At 44.4% G+C, this 16,259-nt stretch overlaps 1 protein-coding gene across 3 annotated transcripts in view; it reads right to left on the minus strand.

Annotated features, from left to right (window-relative positions):
* The window catches only part of LOC128836348 (NACHT, LRR and PYD domains-containing protein 3-like), a 136,835-nt gene that overhangs the window by 18,675 nt on the left and 101,901 nt on the right, over nucleotides 1-16,259 (minus strand). For all 3 annotated transcript variants that reach the window (XM_054026556.1, XM_054026554.1, XM_054026553.1), the window contains one exon: nucleotides 11,217-11,387. In XM_054026556.1, coding sequence (XP_053882531.1) covers nucleotides 11,217-11,387 — 171 coding nt within the window. The remainder of the gene's footprint in view (nucleotides 1-11,216; nucleotides 11,388-16,259) is intronic.

Below are 16,259 nucleotides of genomic sequence, written 5' to 3' on the forward strand. Positions count from 1 at the left end.
CAATAAGAATTCAGGATGAGTACAAGGTCCCTTAAGTCCTGCCCACTCATCTCTCAACCAGTCAGGCTGGACTTTGCACATATCAACTGCAGGATGAGGGGGAGGGATAGCTCAGTGGTTTGAGCATTGGCCTGCTAAACCCAGGGTTGTGAGTTCAATCCTTGAGGAGGCCATTTAGGGGTCAAGGGCAAAAATCTGTCTGGGGATTGGTCCTGCTTTGAGCATGGGGTTAGACTAGATGACCTCCTGAGGGTCCTTCCAACCCTGATATTCTATGGTATGACTCAATCAGAGTAGGCCCATCACTACAGGGAGGCTGTAGGGGGAGCCCCTTCCCAGGCAGCTGGGCCAGGCTCAGAACAGGTGAGATCCTGTTCCTCTGCATGCCTGGCACAAGCAAAATGCAGCCATCTAAAGCACCTGGCATTGGCCACTGTCGAACGATAGGATGCTGGGCTAGATAGACCATTTGTGAGCCAAACTCTCAGCCAAAGCAGGACTGCTCTTCCAACAGTGCCTGCACTGATCAGTCCTCAGACATGCAACAAAGACCAATCCCCAAACAGAGCCTGGGTCAGGTGACCCCCAGGCTCAGGTATTTCCATCAACCCCACTAGAGCTGCAGATCAGTCTGTGCAACAGCAACACCTGGCCAGAAGCCCTCCTGCTGCCTTGCAGTGCATCAGATTCTGGAGACGCCTTGCATCTGCTTCCTGATCCTCCCCAGACCCTCTGACTACTCGCCTTTGACCTTCAGCCTCTATGTGGACACTGGCTTTGATACTGACTTGGCTTGTTCCTGGACTCTGACCACCCACCCTTGACCTCTAGCCTGCCCCTGGACTCTTGCTACAGTTCAGAGTCTAGTTTGTCTACAGTAGAGGTGGGCAAACTTTTTGACCTGAGGGCCGCATCTGGGTATGGAAATCTGGCTTAAAAATCGTGAAATTTTCAACATCATCCTGTATAAGGCAGTATGAGTCTCTATGATAACAAGGATTTCAGAGGAATCATTGGGAATGATAGAGGACATGTGAGTCCATCGTTTCTGAGATCAGAGGCAGGAATAACTTTGATTTTTGTGTATAACAAAACAGTCAATGTAAACTAAAGAGTCCTGATTTAACTGTAAATCTTCATGCATAGTTAATCATGGAGATGCTACTATCCCTTGATCCATTTCCCTAATCAACTGAAGTTGATGCTGGGTTTTAGAGTACCAGGGTGTGTACAGCTATTGGCAAACAATCATATATATTTGAGGTCATGTGGTTTTGGTGCACATCTCCCATAACAATACATGTTTTGATACACTAGTGCAGAATTCCAGATGAATGCTCGTCTTATTCTAAGTGAATAGAATTTTGCCTTTGAAATGTATGAGAAACTTCAAAAATCCTGCATCTGACGAAGTGGGTTATAGCCCACAAAAGCTTATGCCCAAATAAATTTGTTAGTCTTTAAGGTGCTACAGGACCCCTCTGAAACCTCAAAAATCCTGGAAATTCTACCTGACATTTCTAAAATGTCTGGGAAATTATTATCCTCCACCTCTGGACAGCCCTGTCTGGATTTAGTTTTTTTTTCCCCACAGCTCTTTGTAGTCTTCATAGGTTTGTTTCAGTCTTGTGTGGTTGGTAATCAGAGCTTTCTGAATTTTTCTGACACACGATAGCAAATCACAATGTGTATCATGGTCAGAAAATTCATCAATAGTACTGGCTCAGATGAATAAACTCAGATTGATAAGTAGCTCTACTTTAAAAACCTTAACCATATAAAACAGAGGCCATCTCTGTGAAAAGAGCACATTCTGAAACTAGGCAGCACAGGAGAATGAGTGGAGCTCTGTAAGCGAAAGGCAGGTCTTGTGGTTAAAGCCCTAGAGTAGCATGCAAGAGATCTGTGTTCTGTTCCTGCTCTACCACAGATTCCCTGGGTGACTTTAGACAAGTCATTTTATGGGTCTCAATTTTCCCTCTGAAAAATAGGAACAATCATTATTCTTTCCCCTCCACTCTTCGTATGTCAGATCTATTTAGACTGTAATGTCTTCAGGGTAATGACTGTCTGTGTGTATTTTTGTTCTTACCTCTTATACCAATGTCCCATTCTCACACTAGTGTTACCATGAGCCAATCAGTAGCAGGCGTTTGGGGCCTTGCAGGTTGGAGGAGAAATTAGAGACATAAAATCTGGGTGAATTCTAAGTATAACTTGTTCCATTTACACATATGCACCAGTTCTGGAATGACATGGTCATATGGCACACAAGGCAGGCCTCTCTTTCAGAGATCTCAGCCCAGCACTTCCCAAGGAGAAACTCTGCCTCAAGAATGGACTGTAATCAGAGCCAGAGGCAGAGAGCTCTTGCACAGCTGCCTCTCTCCCAAAGCTACCTCTACACAAAACCTTGCATAACCCAAAACATTAACACAGCATGTCTCCCCAAGCCTAAAAACCTGCTTATGTTCTTAATAAAAAGAACTTGGACAACTAGTGGCACCTGCCATAACAGCATATCTAGTGCCTAACACAACACACCCTGAGACCCTGAACTCAGTGGGGGAATTTTGGCACTACTGCAATACACTAATAATAAATAATAATACAACTACCCCAAACTATATGTGGAATTTATTCTGCCACTACCTGAGGACCAGTGACTCCAAAGGAAACAATAAGTTGTCAATGGCTGATTTGATGACAAGAGGAGCTCATTGGAGCAACTTTTGGTTGAGACACTGAATCCCAAATAGGAGAGCTGCTCGGGCATGATGGGGGCTGCCGAGCATCACTTGCAGTATCAAAGTGATGGGCCATGACCATGACTGACAGATAAGCACCCAGAACTTCTCTTGACCAAATCAATACTGTATTTGGTGCTGAACAGCAAGAAGCACGGTGTCTGCTCACGGGTAAGTTGTGCTTAAAAAATTGTTAAAGAGTTTCTGTAAAAGGGCCAAATTTCATAGCTTGATAGCCAGAATGTTTGGCTTCCAGTCAAAGAGTTGCTGAAACAAGACACCTTCATGCAAATTTCTTTATATTGTGAACTAAAAAAATCCCTTTCACACAAACATAAATCTTTATATTTAGTGTTTACTTGAAAGTGGTAATGTAAACAAGTCAGACCTGCAGAAATAAGCCTGTTGTCATATTTTGCTTCGGCTCATGCCTCAAACCTGATATTGACAGTAAGCAGGATGGAGAAAAAATAATTTTAAATACCCTCCCCCTTGTTTGGTTGTTGTTGTTTTTTACTTTATTTGATTTAAATTGGCATTTTTATTGAAATCAAATACGTTTCTTTTTAAAAATAAACAAATGTAAAAGTAAATTTCAAATTCTGACATCCTACGCTAAAACTGTAACCTACCATAATCTACTTAAATAATTTAATTTAAATAAAAAGTAATAGTCAAGCAGTATGTCTTTGTGCTGAAGTTTTAAAGAAAGTCAAACCATTGAACTGGTGGATCTTGGGGCTCAGCAACTGGAAGCCCTGGGAACCCTGGCTCCAGCTGGGGCTCAGCTTCAGGCAACGGGAAGCCTGGAACGCCGAGAACCGTGACTTGAGCTGGGGAGCAGGTCCTGACTCCCTGACACAGAGTTTAACTTCATGATGTGCCCAGACAGCTCATAGTCACAAAACACAGGTACCATAACCAAGCAGCCAAGGATAAGAAGACTCAATGAGACACCACAGTCACAGACTGACCACTGCAAAACAGTGCAAACTCCTCCTCTGTATGGCCCTTGCAGAGCTCTGTGGTTTCTCCTACCTGTGACAGATGAAGCAGGAGAGAAGAAAATCCAAGTGCCAGTGTTGGGAAAACCCAAGAAGAAATACACATCTGCACAAAGAATTCTTCCACACCTGCTCCTTGGCCATGAAGATACCATGAGATCCTCCTTCTCTGCTATAGTAACCAGCAAGTCACACCCCAGTGAACTTTTCTGGACTGTCAATCACTTTGTCAACCTAGAATATCTCCTCATTTCCATGGCCCAGTACCACTCACTTCAAGGGACTGGTACCCATTTTACAGAGATGATCTTCCACATCTACAATGTCCTCTGTGGTCACGAGGGATAACACAACATTCTTTTTCTCAGAATTCTGCCCATTCACAAAACCAGAATCTCAGAAACACTAGAGAAAATCTGAGTCTCCACCTGTGACCCTGATCTTTGATCTTCTTGGCTGGTTAAGAGCAGTAAGAGCACCTAGGACCCCTACTAAAAAATATTGTAATCAATTTGAGGAGAAAAATCTTCCCTCCCATTCTTGATCATGCAGCTACCTGGCCAGAATACATAAGAATCCATTGCTTGTTGCAACCAATCTTACAGTCTACCACCAAATATCATCTGGTTTCCCATTTCTGAGCAACCTAATCAAGGCTCTACTGAACACCCTCATCCAACTTCACCAGTTCATTGGTGATATCCAGCTGGGTTTTTGGGCACAGAACAGAGATGGCACTGCTGAGATTGATGCATGACCTCCCCCAGTCCACGGAGGAGGGGACTTTTATTGTCAGGTTTGCAGAACGGGGACTGATCCTTCTGTTCCTGGAGTCAATAGTACAACTTCGACTGATTTCAAGACAGAGTAAGATCAGGTCTTCAGGGATCACTGTGTAAAGAGTTACTGATTATCAGTACTGTAGAAGGCTACTAGTGATGGTTTATTATTATTTCTTGTAATCATCACATGGGGTTTCTCAGTTCCTGGAACTCTAGTCTTGGCCTCTCAGGGCCCTGTAACACTGCCTGCAGTGACACAAGAGTATGAGTACCAATCTGAGGGCAGACTGTTAGGAAGCTGGGCACAAACCTCATAGACTCATAGACTCTAAGGTCAGAAGGGACCATTATGATCATCTAGTCTGACCTCCCGCATGATGCGGGCAACAAAAGCTGACCCACCCACTCCTGGAAGAATTCTCTCCCTTGACTCAGCTGTTGAAGTCCCCAAATCATGATTTAAAGACTTCAAATCGCTGAGAATCCTCCAGCAAGCGACCCCTGCCCATGCTGCGGAGGAAGGCGAAAAACCTGCAGGGCCTCTGCCAATCTACCCTGGAGGAAAATTCCTTCCCGACCCCAAATATGGCGATCAGCTGAACCCCGAGCATGTGGGCAAGATTCTCTAGCCAGACCCTCTGGAAAAAGTTCTCTGTAGTAACTTTTAATATTCCATCATTGACCATTGTTGCTAATTACCAGCGATGGCATGTTGTTGACCTATTGACTAAAATCACTTTATACCATCAAACCATCCCCTCCATAAACTTATCAAGCTTAATCTTAAAGCCAGAGAGGTCTTTCGCCCCCACTGTTTCCCTCGGAAGGCTGTTCCAAAACTTCACCCCTCTGATGGTTAGAAACCTTCGTCTAATTTCAAGCCTAAACTTCCCAACGGCCAGTTTATATCCATTCATTCTCGTGTCCACATTAGTACTGAGCTGAAATAATTCCTCTCCTTCCCTGGTATTTATCCCTCTGATATATTTAAAGAGAGCAATCATATCCCCCCTCAGCCTTCTTTTGGTTAAGGTAAACAAATCGAGCTCCTCGAGTCTCCTTTCATACGACAGATTTTCCATTCCTCAGATCATCCTAGTGGCCCTTCTCTGTACCTGTTCCAGTTTGATTTCATCCTTTTTAAACATGGGAAACCAGAACTGCAAACAGTACTCCAAATGAGGTCTGACCAGTGCCTTGTATAACGGAACCAGCTCCTCCTTATCCCTACTAGAAATACCTCGCCTAATGCATCCCAAGACCGCATTAGCTTTTTTCACGGCCACGTCACATTGCCGACTCATAGTTATCCTGCGATCAACCAGGACTCCGAGGTCCTTCTCCTCTTCCGTTACTTCCAACTAATGCATCCCTAGCTTATAACTAAAATTCTTGTTATTTATCCCTAAATGCATAACCTTACACTTCTCACTATTAAATTTCATCCTATTACTATTACTCCAGTTTACAAGGTCATCCAAATCTCCCTGCAGGATATCCCGATCCTTCTCCGAATTGGCAATACGTCCCAACTTTGTGTCATCTTCAAACTTTATCAGCCCACTCCTACATTCGGTTCTGAGGTCAGTAATGAATAGATTAAATAAAATCGGATCCAAAACCGAAGCTTGAGGAACTCCACTGGTAACCTCCCTCCAACCTGACAGTTCACCTTTTAGTACGACCCACTGCAGTCTCCCCTTTAACCAGTTCTTTATCCACCTCTGGATTTTCATATCGATCCCCATCTTTTCCAATTTAACCAATAATTCCTCATGCGGTACCGTATCAAACGCTTTACTGAAATCGAGGTATATTAGATCCACCGCATTTCCTTTATCTAAATAATCTGTTACTTTCTCAAAGAAGGAGATCAGGTTGGTTTGGCACGATCTACCTTTCGTAAAACTGTGTTGTAATTTGTCCCAATTGGCATTGTCCTCAAGGTCCTTAACTACTTTCTCCTTCAAAAATTTTTCCAAGACCTTGCATATTACAGATGTTAAACTAACAGGCCTGTAGTTACCTGGGTCACTTTTTTTCCCCTTCTTGAAAATAGGAACCACATTAGCTATTCTCCAGTCAAACGGTACCACCCCTGAGTTTACTGATTCATTAAAAATTATCGCTAACGGGCTTGCAATTTCTCGCGCCAGTTCCTTTAATATTCTTGGATGAAGATCATCCGGTCCGCCCGATTTAGTCCCATTAAGCTGTTCGAGTTTGGCTTCTACCTCAGATACGGTAATGTCAATCCCCACTCCTTCATTCCCATCCGTCTCGCTTCTACTATTCCTCAGCCTTTCATTAGCCTCATTAAATACCGATGCAAAATATTCATTTAGATATTGTGCCATGCCTAGATTATCCTTAATCTCCACTCCATCTACAGTCTTAAGCGGTCCCACTTCTTCTTTCTTTGTTTTCTTCCTATTTATATGGCTATAAAAGCTCTTGCTATTGCTTTTAATTCCCCTTGCAAGGTCCAACTCTACACGGCTTTTGGCTTTTCTCACTCCATCTCTACATGCTCTGACCTCAATAAGGTAGGTTTCTTTGCTGATCCCTCCCATCTTCCACTACGTGTACGCTTTCTGTTTTTTTCTTAATGACCCCTCTGAGACGCTTGCTCATCCAGCTCAGTCTAAATCTCCTGGCTGCGAACTGTTTTCCCTTCCTCGGGATACAGGCCTCCGACAGCTCCTGCAACTTCAACTTGAAATAATCCCAGGCGCCTTCTGGCTTTAGATCCCTAAATATGTTAGTCCTATCCACTTCCCTAACTAGTCCCCTTAATTTATTAAAGTTAGCCCTTTTGAAATCGTAAACCTTAGTCTCCGATTTAATTCTGTTAATCTTTCCATTTAGTTTAAACTGAATTAGTTCATGATCACTCGAGCCAAGGTTGTCCCCTATAACCATTTCCTCAACGAGGTCCTCACTACTCACCAAAACCAAATCTAAAATGGCATCCTCCCTCGTCGGTTCAGCAACTACTTGATGAAGGAATTCATCAGCTATCACGTCTAGGAAAATCTGAGCCCTATTATTGTTACTAGCATTTGTTCCCCAATCTATATCCGGGAAGTTAAAGTCTCCCATGATTACACAGTTCCTATTAGTATTTACTTCCCTAAAAACGTTAAAGAGTTCTCTGTCCATATCCAGGCTAGATCCCGGCGGTCTATAGCACACCCCAAGCACTATCCCAGGGGAGGCTCTAGTAGTTCTTTTACCCAATGTGAGTATTGCCCAGACAGACTCCGTCTTATCCATTCCATCACTTATTATTTCTTTACAGTTTACCTCATTATTGACATACAATGCTACTCCCCCACGTTTACCTTTGATCCGGTCTTTCCTAAACAGCACATACCCTTCCATACCTGTACTCCAGTCATGACTACTGTTCCACCATGTTTCAGTTATTCCTATGATATCCGGTTTCATTTCTTGGACCAGGAGCTCTAATTCCTCCATTTTGTTACCTAGGCTTCTTGCATTGGTGTATAAACATCTTAATTTATGCCGTTTGGCCTCTCTCACATTCGTTATCCCATTTGGTATGCACACCGTACTGCTAGTATGACCTATTAATCTAGTATCCACCCCCCACCCCTCCTTATGACCCTTATACCAAAAATGTCAGCAATATTCAGGTTATTCCCAGTCTCAAAGGACCAGTCCCTTACACCAGGTCAATGATCCTTTAGATTTCACACCAAAGACAACGCTTGTAGCCAATCCCATACAAGCTTCTATAATCAGCAAGCACTAAATGTCCTTTAAGGCTAACGCAGTCTAAGCAGCTGTGGATCTCTAGCTTATGCTTAGAAATATCTGCCCCCCACTCCTGCAGCGTCCAAACAGCATAATAAGTTCCTTCTTGTTATGGGGTTTTATTCTATTCTTCCACATGGCTTCAGCTGCAAAGCTCAGCTGATGGGAGGAGTCCCTTTCATGACTCATCTTCACAAAGAGGAAGCAGGACAATAAAAAAGTCTTTTGTTCTCTTCTTGAAAGTATTTAGGGAACTTCTAGTTGCAACATCCCACAATAGTTTTTCTGGTATTGATGGACCTTTCACTTTGGGAACACTTTCTGTTGAAGATTAGCCTTTGACACTAATTTGTATTTCTCTCCTGTCTGGTAATTTACACAGTCACAGAGGCCCATAATACATCTGCTAAAATATAACCTTATAATATATATATAGTTGTTGTAAGTGAGATTACTGCATGCAGCAACTCAGAAGCATTTAACAACGTCTACACTCCAAACACATTCTTATAATTCTAATATCCCTGTTTTAACAATACTAACACACAGGTGAACCAGACTGATTCCAGCTATGTACTTGTCAGTGTTCAGCTGAGACATAGGGAGGGACATTGTCATGACTGGCACCTGGTCTGCCAGCATCACAAAAGGACTTGAGCTAAGATGGTTACCAAAACCCTCTGATGCCATTTCCTGCATGGATGGAGTCAGGGCTGGGAACAGAAGAAACTAAGAACCCTTGCTGGGGCCAGTTCAGGAAGTTTCTGCATTGGGTGATCTAGACAAGCAAGCTACCAGTCCATTGACAAGCCAGAGCTGCACATCCCTCCAGCAAGTTAACAGGGGAAGGAACAGCCTGACAATGAAATGCGGTTTAAAGTTGGAAGGTGGGAAAGAGACAGCACAGCTGAGGTAATCCCTGCTAAATTCCCATTTCCCCAAAACAAAGCTTGTATAACTCTGATCCCTGGCTTTAGGAATCTAGCAGCTTCAGCACTGCAGTGACCAGCACTGAGAAAGATCTGACCCTGCAGTGGCTGCCAGGAGCCCCAGGGGATTCCAGTGAGTCCGTCTGGAGTCAGGAGAGGAACCTGTCCTACTCAGGCATGAATTCAAAACAAGATGACTTTAGGTTAAACCAGCCACCATCACAGTGCTGCAACACTCCACCTCAGGACACACAGCTCGGGCAGTACCACCCACCTTAGGATGCAGGGGATTGGGTTAATTATTAATGTTTTTTCATTATTAGATAACCATAGCCCCTTCCTTCCCCAGATTCTATTCTCCTGTGAGCAATACAGTTCCCCTCTCTGTTAGTCGTGTGTGTCCTTCATTTGCTGAGGTTTATTTTATTTACTTTATTGTTCCCATCATCCCCTGTGCACTGGGCTTTACACTCCTTTCCTGTTCACAGTATTATTACGAATTTCTCAAGGAATAGCCACCCTGTGCATTGGGCACAGTGAGAGTCTCTTTGAGTGGAGGGTCTAGGAGCACCAAAGACACTAGCTCCACTCCAGTGTGGCTTCCCCTCCCAGGGGCTCCACTTGACTCAGTCCTTCCTCCACAGCTGCCTACTAGCAGCCCTTTATAAGTCCAGGTGTACCCCAGTCCTCTTTAATTAACTAGACTGGGCTCACCTGCTCTGGTCCGGGGGAGCTGGGCTCAGTCTATCAACCCTGTGATATACCCCCCACCCTTTCCAGGAGAAAAAAATATGTATTCTTTTCCTTTTTGTGAGGTGCCCCCCAGGGCTATTCTAACCCCATACAATGTAAAAACACCTTTCCTCCTCAACATTCTGCAACATCAGTTATTACACCTTTCAGGGCCCAAAGTTTTCTTAAACTTAACCAAAATTATTTCCCTCAATGGTGTAACATAATACCATTTCCTGCCATCCCTCTCCATAATGGAGTATTCTCTGAGTCCCAGAAACCATAGCCAGCTTCCCCCAAGAACAAACTGTGGGTCCCAATCACCCTGAGTTTTATGCTGTAAGGCCAGGGTCACATGCCCAGGATCACTGGGTACAATCTCTAGGTGATCTTATCTCTGTCACCTGGACTTCAGGGTCACTGCAAGTCTAGGCTTTTCCATTTCGGCATGAAGAATCTCCACTTTGGTCTCAAGTTCATGAACCAAGCAGAGTAAACAGTTTCTCTCTTCCTCAGAGAACTGGAGATCTGTGGCCCATTGTTCTTTCTGGAACTTTAGATCTTGTAAATTCACTTTCCTCCAACTCCACTCACTCTATAAGCTCATTGGCCCTGAGGGGGGGTGCATAAAACAGGGAAGTGTTATTTCTTTCCCTGCACTGGAGTCCTTTTTCTAACCCTGGTCCCCTATTTGGGCATCTACCTATGGAGTTGTCCTGTCTGATTCCACATGCTAGCTCGTTCAATGGCCACCATGGCTGGGGCTCATGCTGATGCTAAAACCAAAGTTGAATATTTCAGCTCAGATAGGGACGTTTAAAATTCCTTGGTGTCCTGGGGCCTCTTTTATTTTATAAGTTTATAGAAACAGGTCAAGGTGTCAAAAGTCATTAAAATGATCTAAAGCAGTCTGGTGAGTGAAGGGTAAGAGTTAGCACTTTTTAATAAATGTATTTTTATTAAGAGTGAGTTTTTAAAATGTATCTTTATCCCCCAAACACCAGGGGACGGTGGATCCTGCTGTCTGTTGTGAGCAAAGCTTTACTTAAAATTTCCATTTTCTAAACAGGGCAGGCTTGGTGCATGTTGTGAGCCACCAATGGAGGTGTTGGAGAGACACTTAATGCTCGGCTCCTCCATGTAGCTGGAGGGAGCAGACATCAGACACTAGCTACACACCCTGTCAAGTGCTTTATATAAAAGACACCTGTAAATACACAGAGGAGGCCCAATGTTACTTACCCCAGTCTCTGCAGTTTGCAGTTCGGGTGTGTCAGTCCCTTACACAGACGTTGCATGCCGGCATCTCCCAGATAATTATAACCCAGGTTCAGATCTGTCAGGCTCTCGTTGGCTCTGAGAACATCAGCGAGATCCTCACAGCAAGCACCTGGGAGATGACCACTAAAGAAGCTGCAGAACAGAGAAAGGCAGAGAAGAGTGATCACAATGTGAACAGGGCTCATCACAGCACTTCTACCAGGAAGCCCCACCCTTCAGCCCTTCTCCCTGACCAATCAGCATTGAGAATGAGCCAGAAGCCCTACCCTAGCCCTGTCCCAAGCCCAATCTGTGTCCAATGAGGAACAAGTTTTAGGTGCCTGCCTAAGCTCAACCCCTTGCATCTCACCCTTGACCAATCAGCATTGAGAATGGTCCAGACACCACAATCCTTAAACTTCTGCCATTGATCACTGAAAAATAAGGTTCTGGATAAGATTCTACCCCCAGGTTGAGTAAAGGTTGGTAGAGCCCCTGAGATATTTTGGAGGCAGGAAGAGAGGCACCCCCAATGGGGTGAGAGACTCTAAGTGTGGGTTGAACAAGAAGAGAAAAAGCCCATGGGTGTATGCGGGAAACAAGGAAGATACACCCTAACTGGGGAAGTTGGGGTGGGGCGGGAAGAGGGTGTCCATGATGAAGCAATGGAGAAGAGCTCCACAAGATTTAAAGGTAAGAAAGGAGGGAAGACAAGTGAGAAGTTGAGGAGGAAGAGACCCCAACATTGGGAGAGGACACATGAAGGGAAAGAAAGACCCCAACTGTGATAAAAAAGGAGAGACACCCCCCAAATGAGGAGTGGTGTTGGGAGTAAGCTTTGGGAAGGAGGTAGCTGTTCCAGCAGTAGCTCTGGGCTCTGACTAGAGTCCATTCTTGAGGTGGAGTTTCTCCTTGGGAATTTGGTGCTGGGCTCAGATCTCTTGAAGAGGTGCCCACCCTGTGTGCTGTGTAACCATCTCATTCCAAAACGGGTGAATAAATGTGAATATGATAAGTTTCACTTAGAGTTTACCCAGCCCCCCTGTCACAGATTTCTCCTCTGATCTGCAAGGTGCAGGACATCTGCCACCACGTGGCTGAGGGTAATGCAGGTGTCAGAACAGGACACTGGTTTTATAAGAAAAAGAAGCAACATAGACACAGACAGTCCCTGCCTGAGGATTCTACGATCTAAACAGAACAGACAGACAAAATGTGAGGGAAAGGAAATATTATTATCCGCATTTTTCAAATGGAGAGATGAGACCTATAAGAGATTGAATGACTTATCCAATGTCACTGAGAGTCTGAGTTTTGATCTAGAGATTTAATTACACAACCAGCCTTTTTCTTCCCTTGTGTTTCTCTGTTTCAGAAGAGCCTTTTTAAGGAAGAGCTACTTAACAATCAGGGGCCGAACATTAGGGCCTGAGCCACTGATGAGGCTTCTTACCATATTGATACCCATTGTGATTTGCTAAAGTGTGTTAGAAGAATTCTGTCTACTGACCAGACCAGCCACAAGGAAACACGTGAAGATTATAAAGAGCTATAGGAAGGGAAAACAAAAATTCATATAAGGTTTCTCAGAGGTGAGCAAGGAGTGGGGCGGGGAGTGACCTGTCCCAGACATTTTTGAAATGTCAGATGCCATTTCCAGTATTTTAGAAATCTGTCATGTCTTTCAAAGGCAAAATTCTATTCAATGAAAATTACAAGAGCTTTCATGGTTTTCATCTGGAATTCTGCACTGGGATAACCGGCTAGAATGTCATATTATGATGTACTGTTAAGAGAACTGCATACACCAAAACCACATGACCCCAAATATATTTGATTATTTCCCAGCAGATGCATACACAAACATTCTAAAAGTGAGCATCAGCTCAGTGGGAGACAGGAACGCATGCACAAGTAGTAGCAGCTCTATGCTTAAGTTTCCATGCAGATTTATAGTTGGGGCAGGACTGAAAACCCTTTATTCTCACTAGTCTACCAGCCTGGACTCATTTGGGGCACTCTGTTAACCCACCACCTAGAAAATTTCATTTTTACTACATTAGGCACATGACTGGTGGTCATTACCAGGGTGGAAGTAGATGCTGGAAGTGGTGCAGTTTTTCTGTACCATGTAATGTTTAAAAGTTATTGGACACCCAATCTGAAAAAAACAGTTGACAAGAAGGTGTGAGTAACAGCAGGGGGAACCCAACCCAACCAGTACAAAAACTAACTTTTCCCCCTGCTGTTACTCATACCTTCTTGTCAACTGTTTGAAATTGGCCACCTCTATTACATTGAACTCATTAGCACTACAAAGGTGATTTTTCCTCCCTTCTTATCAACTGTTGAGAATAGCCCACTTCCACCTCAATTGAATTGGCTCATTAGCACTGAGTCCCCATTTGGTAAGGCAACTCCCATCTTTTCATATGCTGTGTATTTATACCTCCCTACTGTATTTTCCACTCCATGCATCTGATGAAGTGGGTTTTAGCCCATGAAAGCTTATGCCCAAATAAATTTGCTAGTCTCTAAGGTGCCACAAGGACTCCCAAGCATGAAGGGAATTATTGGAAGTCATCCAGAACGAGCAGATGAACAGTAAATATTTCAACACTGTAAACCAAATAGTCTGAAGTTGGTTTAATTGGAGTGGGCAAAATTCTGTGGGAGCTGTGTTCTGTATTAAAAAATAGAGACAATAAACAATATGAAGGAGGAGCACATAAGGGGGTCTCAGAGATAGAGGAGATTGGAGAAAAGAGAGAGGGAATCAGAGGGGCCCTCTGGGGTTCTATGTAAATCCTCCCTATGTAACTAAAATGATCAGATGGTAATTTACCCCTGAGGGTGAGGGTTGAGGTCCTATATATGGAGAATGTATTTCCCTTGGATTGTTCCTCTTTCAGTCCAAGTATTATTGGGAAAACACAGTAATTTGGGGACAGATTTATATGATATTTTGGTATTTTATTTTTGGATTGAAATGAAGGGGAGAGCAGCAGCATGGAGGGAAATCAATAAAAGGGGATAGTTGTGGAAGTTTACAAACAGAAATCAAGATGTATCCAGGCACACAATTTTAATAAAATACAATTGGAAATGGGAGAGACATTTGCCACATCAACAGCCTCTGTGCAGACAATCCTTGGTCATAAAACAGAATAAAAGACTAGCTGAATTGATATCTTTAGTGTAAAGACAGGGAAAAATCTAAACAAAAACAAAACCCTCCTCTCTGTCCCCTTTGTAACAGGATTACCTGTGTCCACAGTTTACACGAGAGGTGGGCAAACTTTTTGGCCTGAGGGCCACATCGGGGTTCCAAAACTGTATGGAGGTCCGGGTAGGGAGGGCTGTGGCCCCCCAAACAGCCTGGCCCTTGCCCCCATCTGCCCCTTCCCACTTCCCGCCCCCTGACTGCCCACCTCAGAACCCCCGACCCATCCAACCCCGCTCCTTGTCCACTGCCCACCCCCTCCCAGGGCCTCCTGCCCCTAACCGGCCCCCTGGTACCCCACCCCCCTCGCTAACCCCCACTGCTCCAACCCCTATCCACACCACTGCCCCCTGACAGGCCCCCAGGGACTCCCACACCTATCCAATCACCCCCTGCTCCCTGTCTCCTGACTGCCCCCCGGGACTCCCTGTCCTTTATCCAACCCCCTACTCCCCGCCCCCTTACAGAACTGGCAGCTGCGCTGCCCAGCTGGAGCCAGCCATGCCACCATGCTGCCCAGCAGGATCTCACAGCCCTGCCTCTCAGAGCACTGGTGGTATGGTGAGCTGAGGCTGCGGTGGAGAAAGGACAGCAGGGGAGAGATTGGAGGCTAGCCTCTCTGGGCGGGAGCTCAAGGGCCGGGCGGGAGGGTCCCACGGGCTGTAGTTTGCCCACCTCTGGTTTATACACGATTCTAATAATCTTTGTCTAAATTGTGCCTTGTGAGGTATCATTTGAGAACTCATGATTTGCTGGTCATTACTGTCCTGGTAAAATGTGTGTGGCAACATCGTGTGTGAAGTTATAAGATTCCACTGTATGGTGTTACTAACACATGTTCCAAACTGAGGTTGGCTAACATGTCAGCCTCAAACAAAGGAATGTGTGCTCTGCACAGTTTGCAATCAGGCAGGAAACAATCATCAAGCAGGAAGGGGAGATAAAGGAGGGTCAAACTGGGGAAGGAAAAGCAGCAGGGGACATCCTTCCACATAGACTTTTTGTCTCTTGAATCCCTGCTGGAAATGCTTCTCAAAGGGGGGACAGGACTATAAAAAGAAAGGGCAGACACCCAAGGATATCATTCCCTCTCTCTCTCTCTGCCCATTGCACCTGACAGACAAAGGAAGTAGTGTTGGACTGGGGGAGGGTTCTCGACCTAAGAGTTTGGTCAGTAATCATCTGAAGCATGTGGTAAGAAAACTGTGCTTTGAATCTAACGTAGCTTGTTAGGTTGGCATTAGTAAATATGTTATCTTTATTTTTCTCTAAAAAGCAACAGAGGGTGCCCCCAGTCTATAAGCAGCAGCATCTGTGACCAATCTGAAAGTGGTTTTGAAACATGGATAGGCCAAGACAGGAGCAGTCACAAGAGGCTTTTCCAACTCTAAAAAAGCTAAATGACACTCTGATGATCACCGAGATGGTTTCCCTTTCTCACCCAACCTATGCAATGGCTTCCTTCTAGACCAGAATTCCTTAGATACACTGGCACACATTTTGCAACTGTGGTTTCCTCTGTTACTATTTGCTGATTATCAGAAACATTCAACAAAAAACAGAAATCTTTTCCTTCTTCAGATCCACATGAATTTTAGCAACTAAAATTCCTTTTCCCCCAGAACCCTGGGTCTTAAAGCAAGTCTCAGCCACACTCCATCTTTCCCTTGCTGAAAAGGTAGTACAGCATGTAGCTGTTATTTCTGCACCTAGAGGCAGGACAAATTGCTCACTGCAAACCAATTGTCTACAAATCATTTGTTTCAGCTGGGTCACAACTTTAAAAGGAATTTCCACAGACT

The sequence above is a fragment of the Malaclemys terrapin genome, chromosome 4 (assembly GCF_027887155.1).
Source record: "Malaclemys terrapin pileata isolate rMalTer1 chromosome 4, rMalTer1.hap1, whole genome shotgun sequence".
NCBI classification, from domain to species: Eukaryota; Metazoa; Chordata; order Testudines; family Emydidae; genus Malaclemys; species Malaclemys terrapin.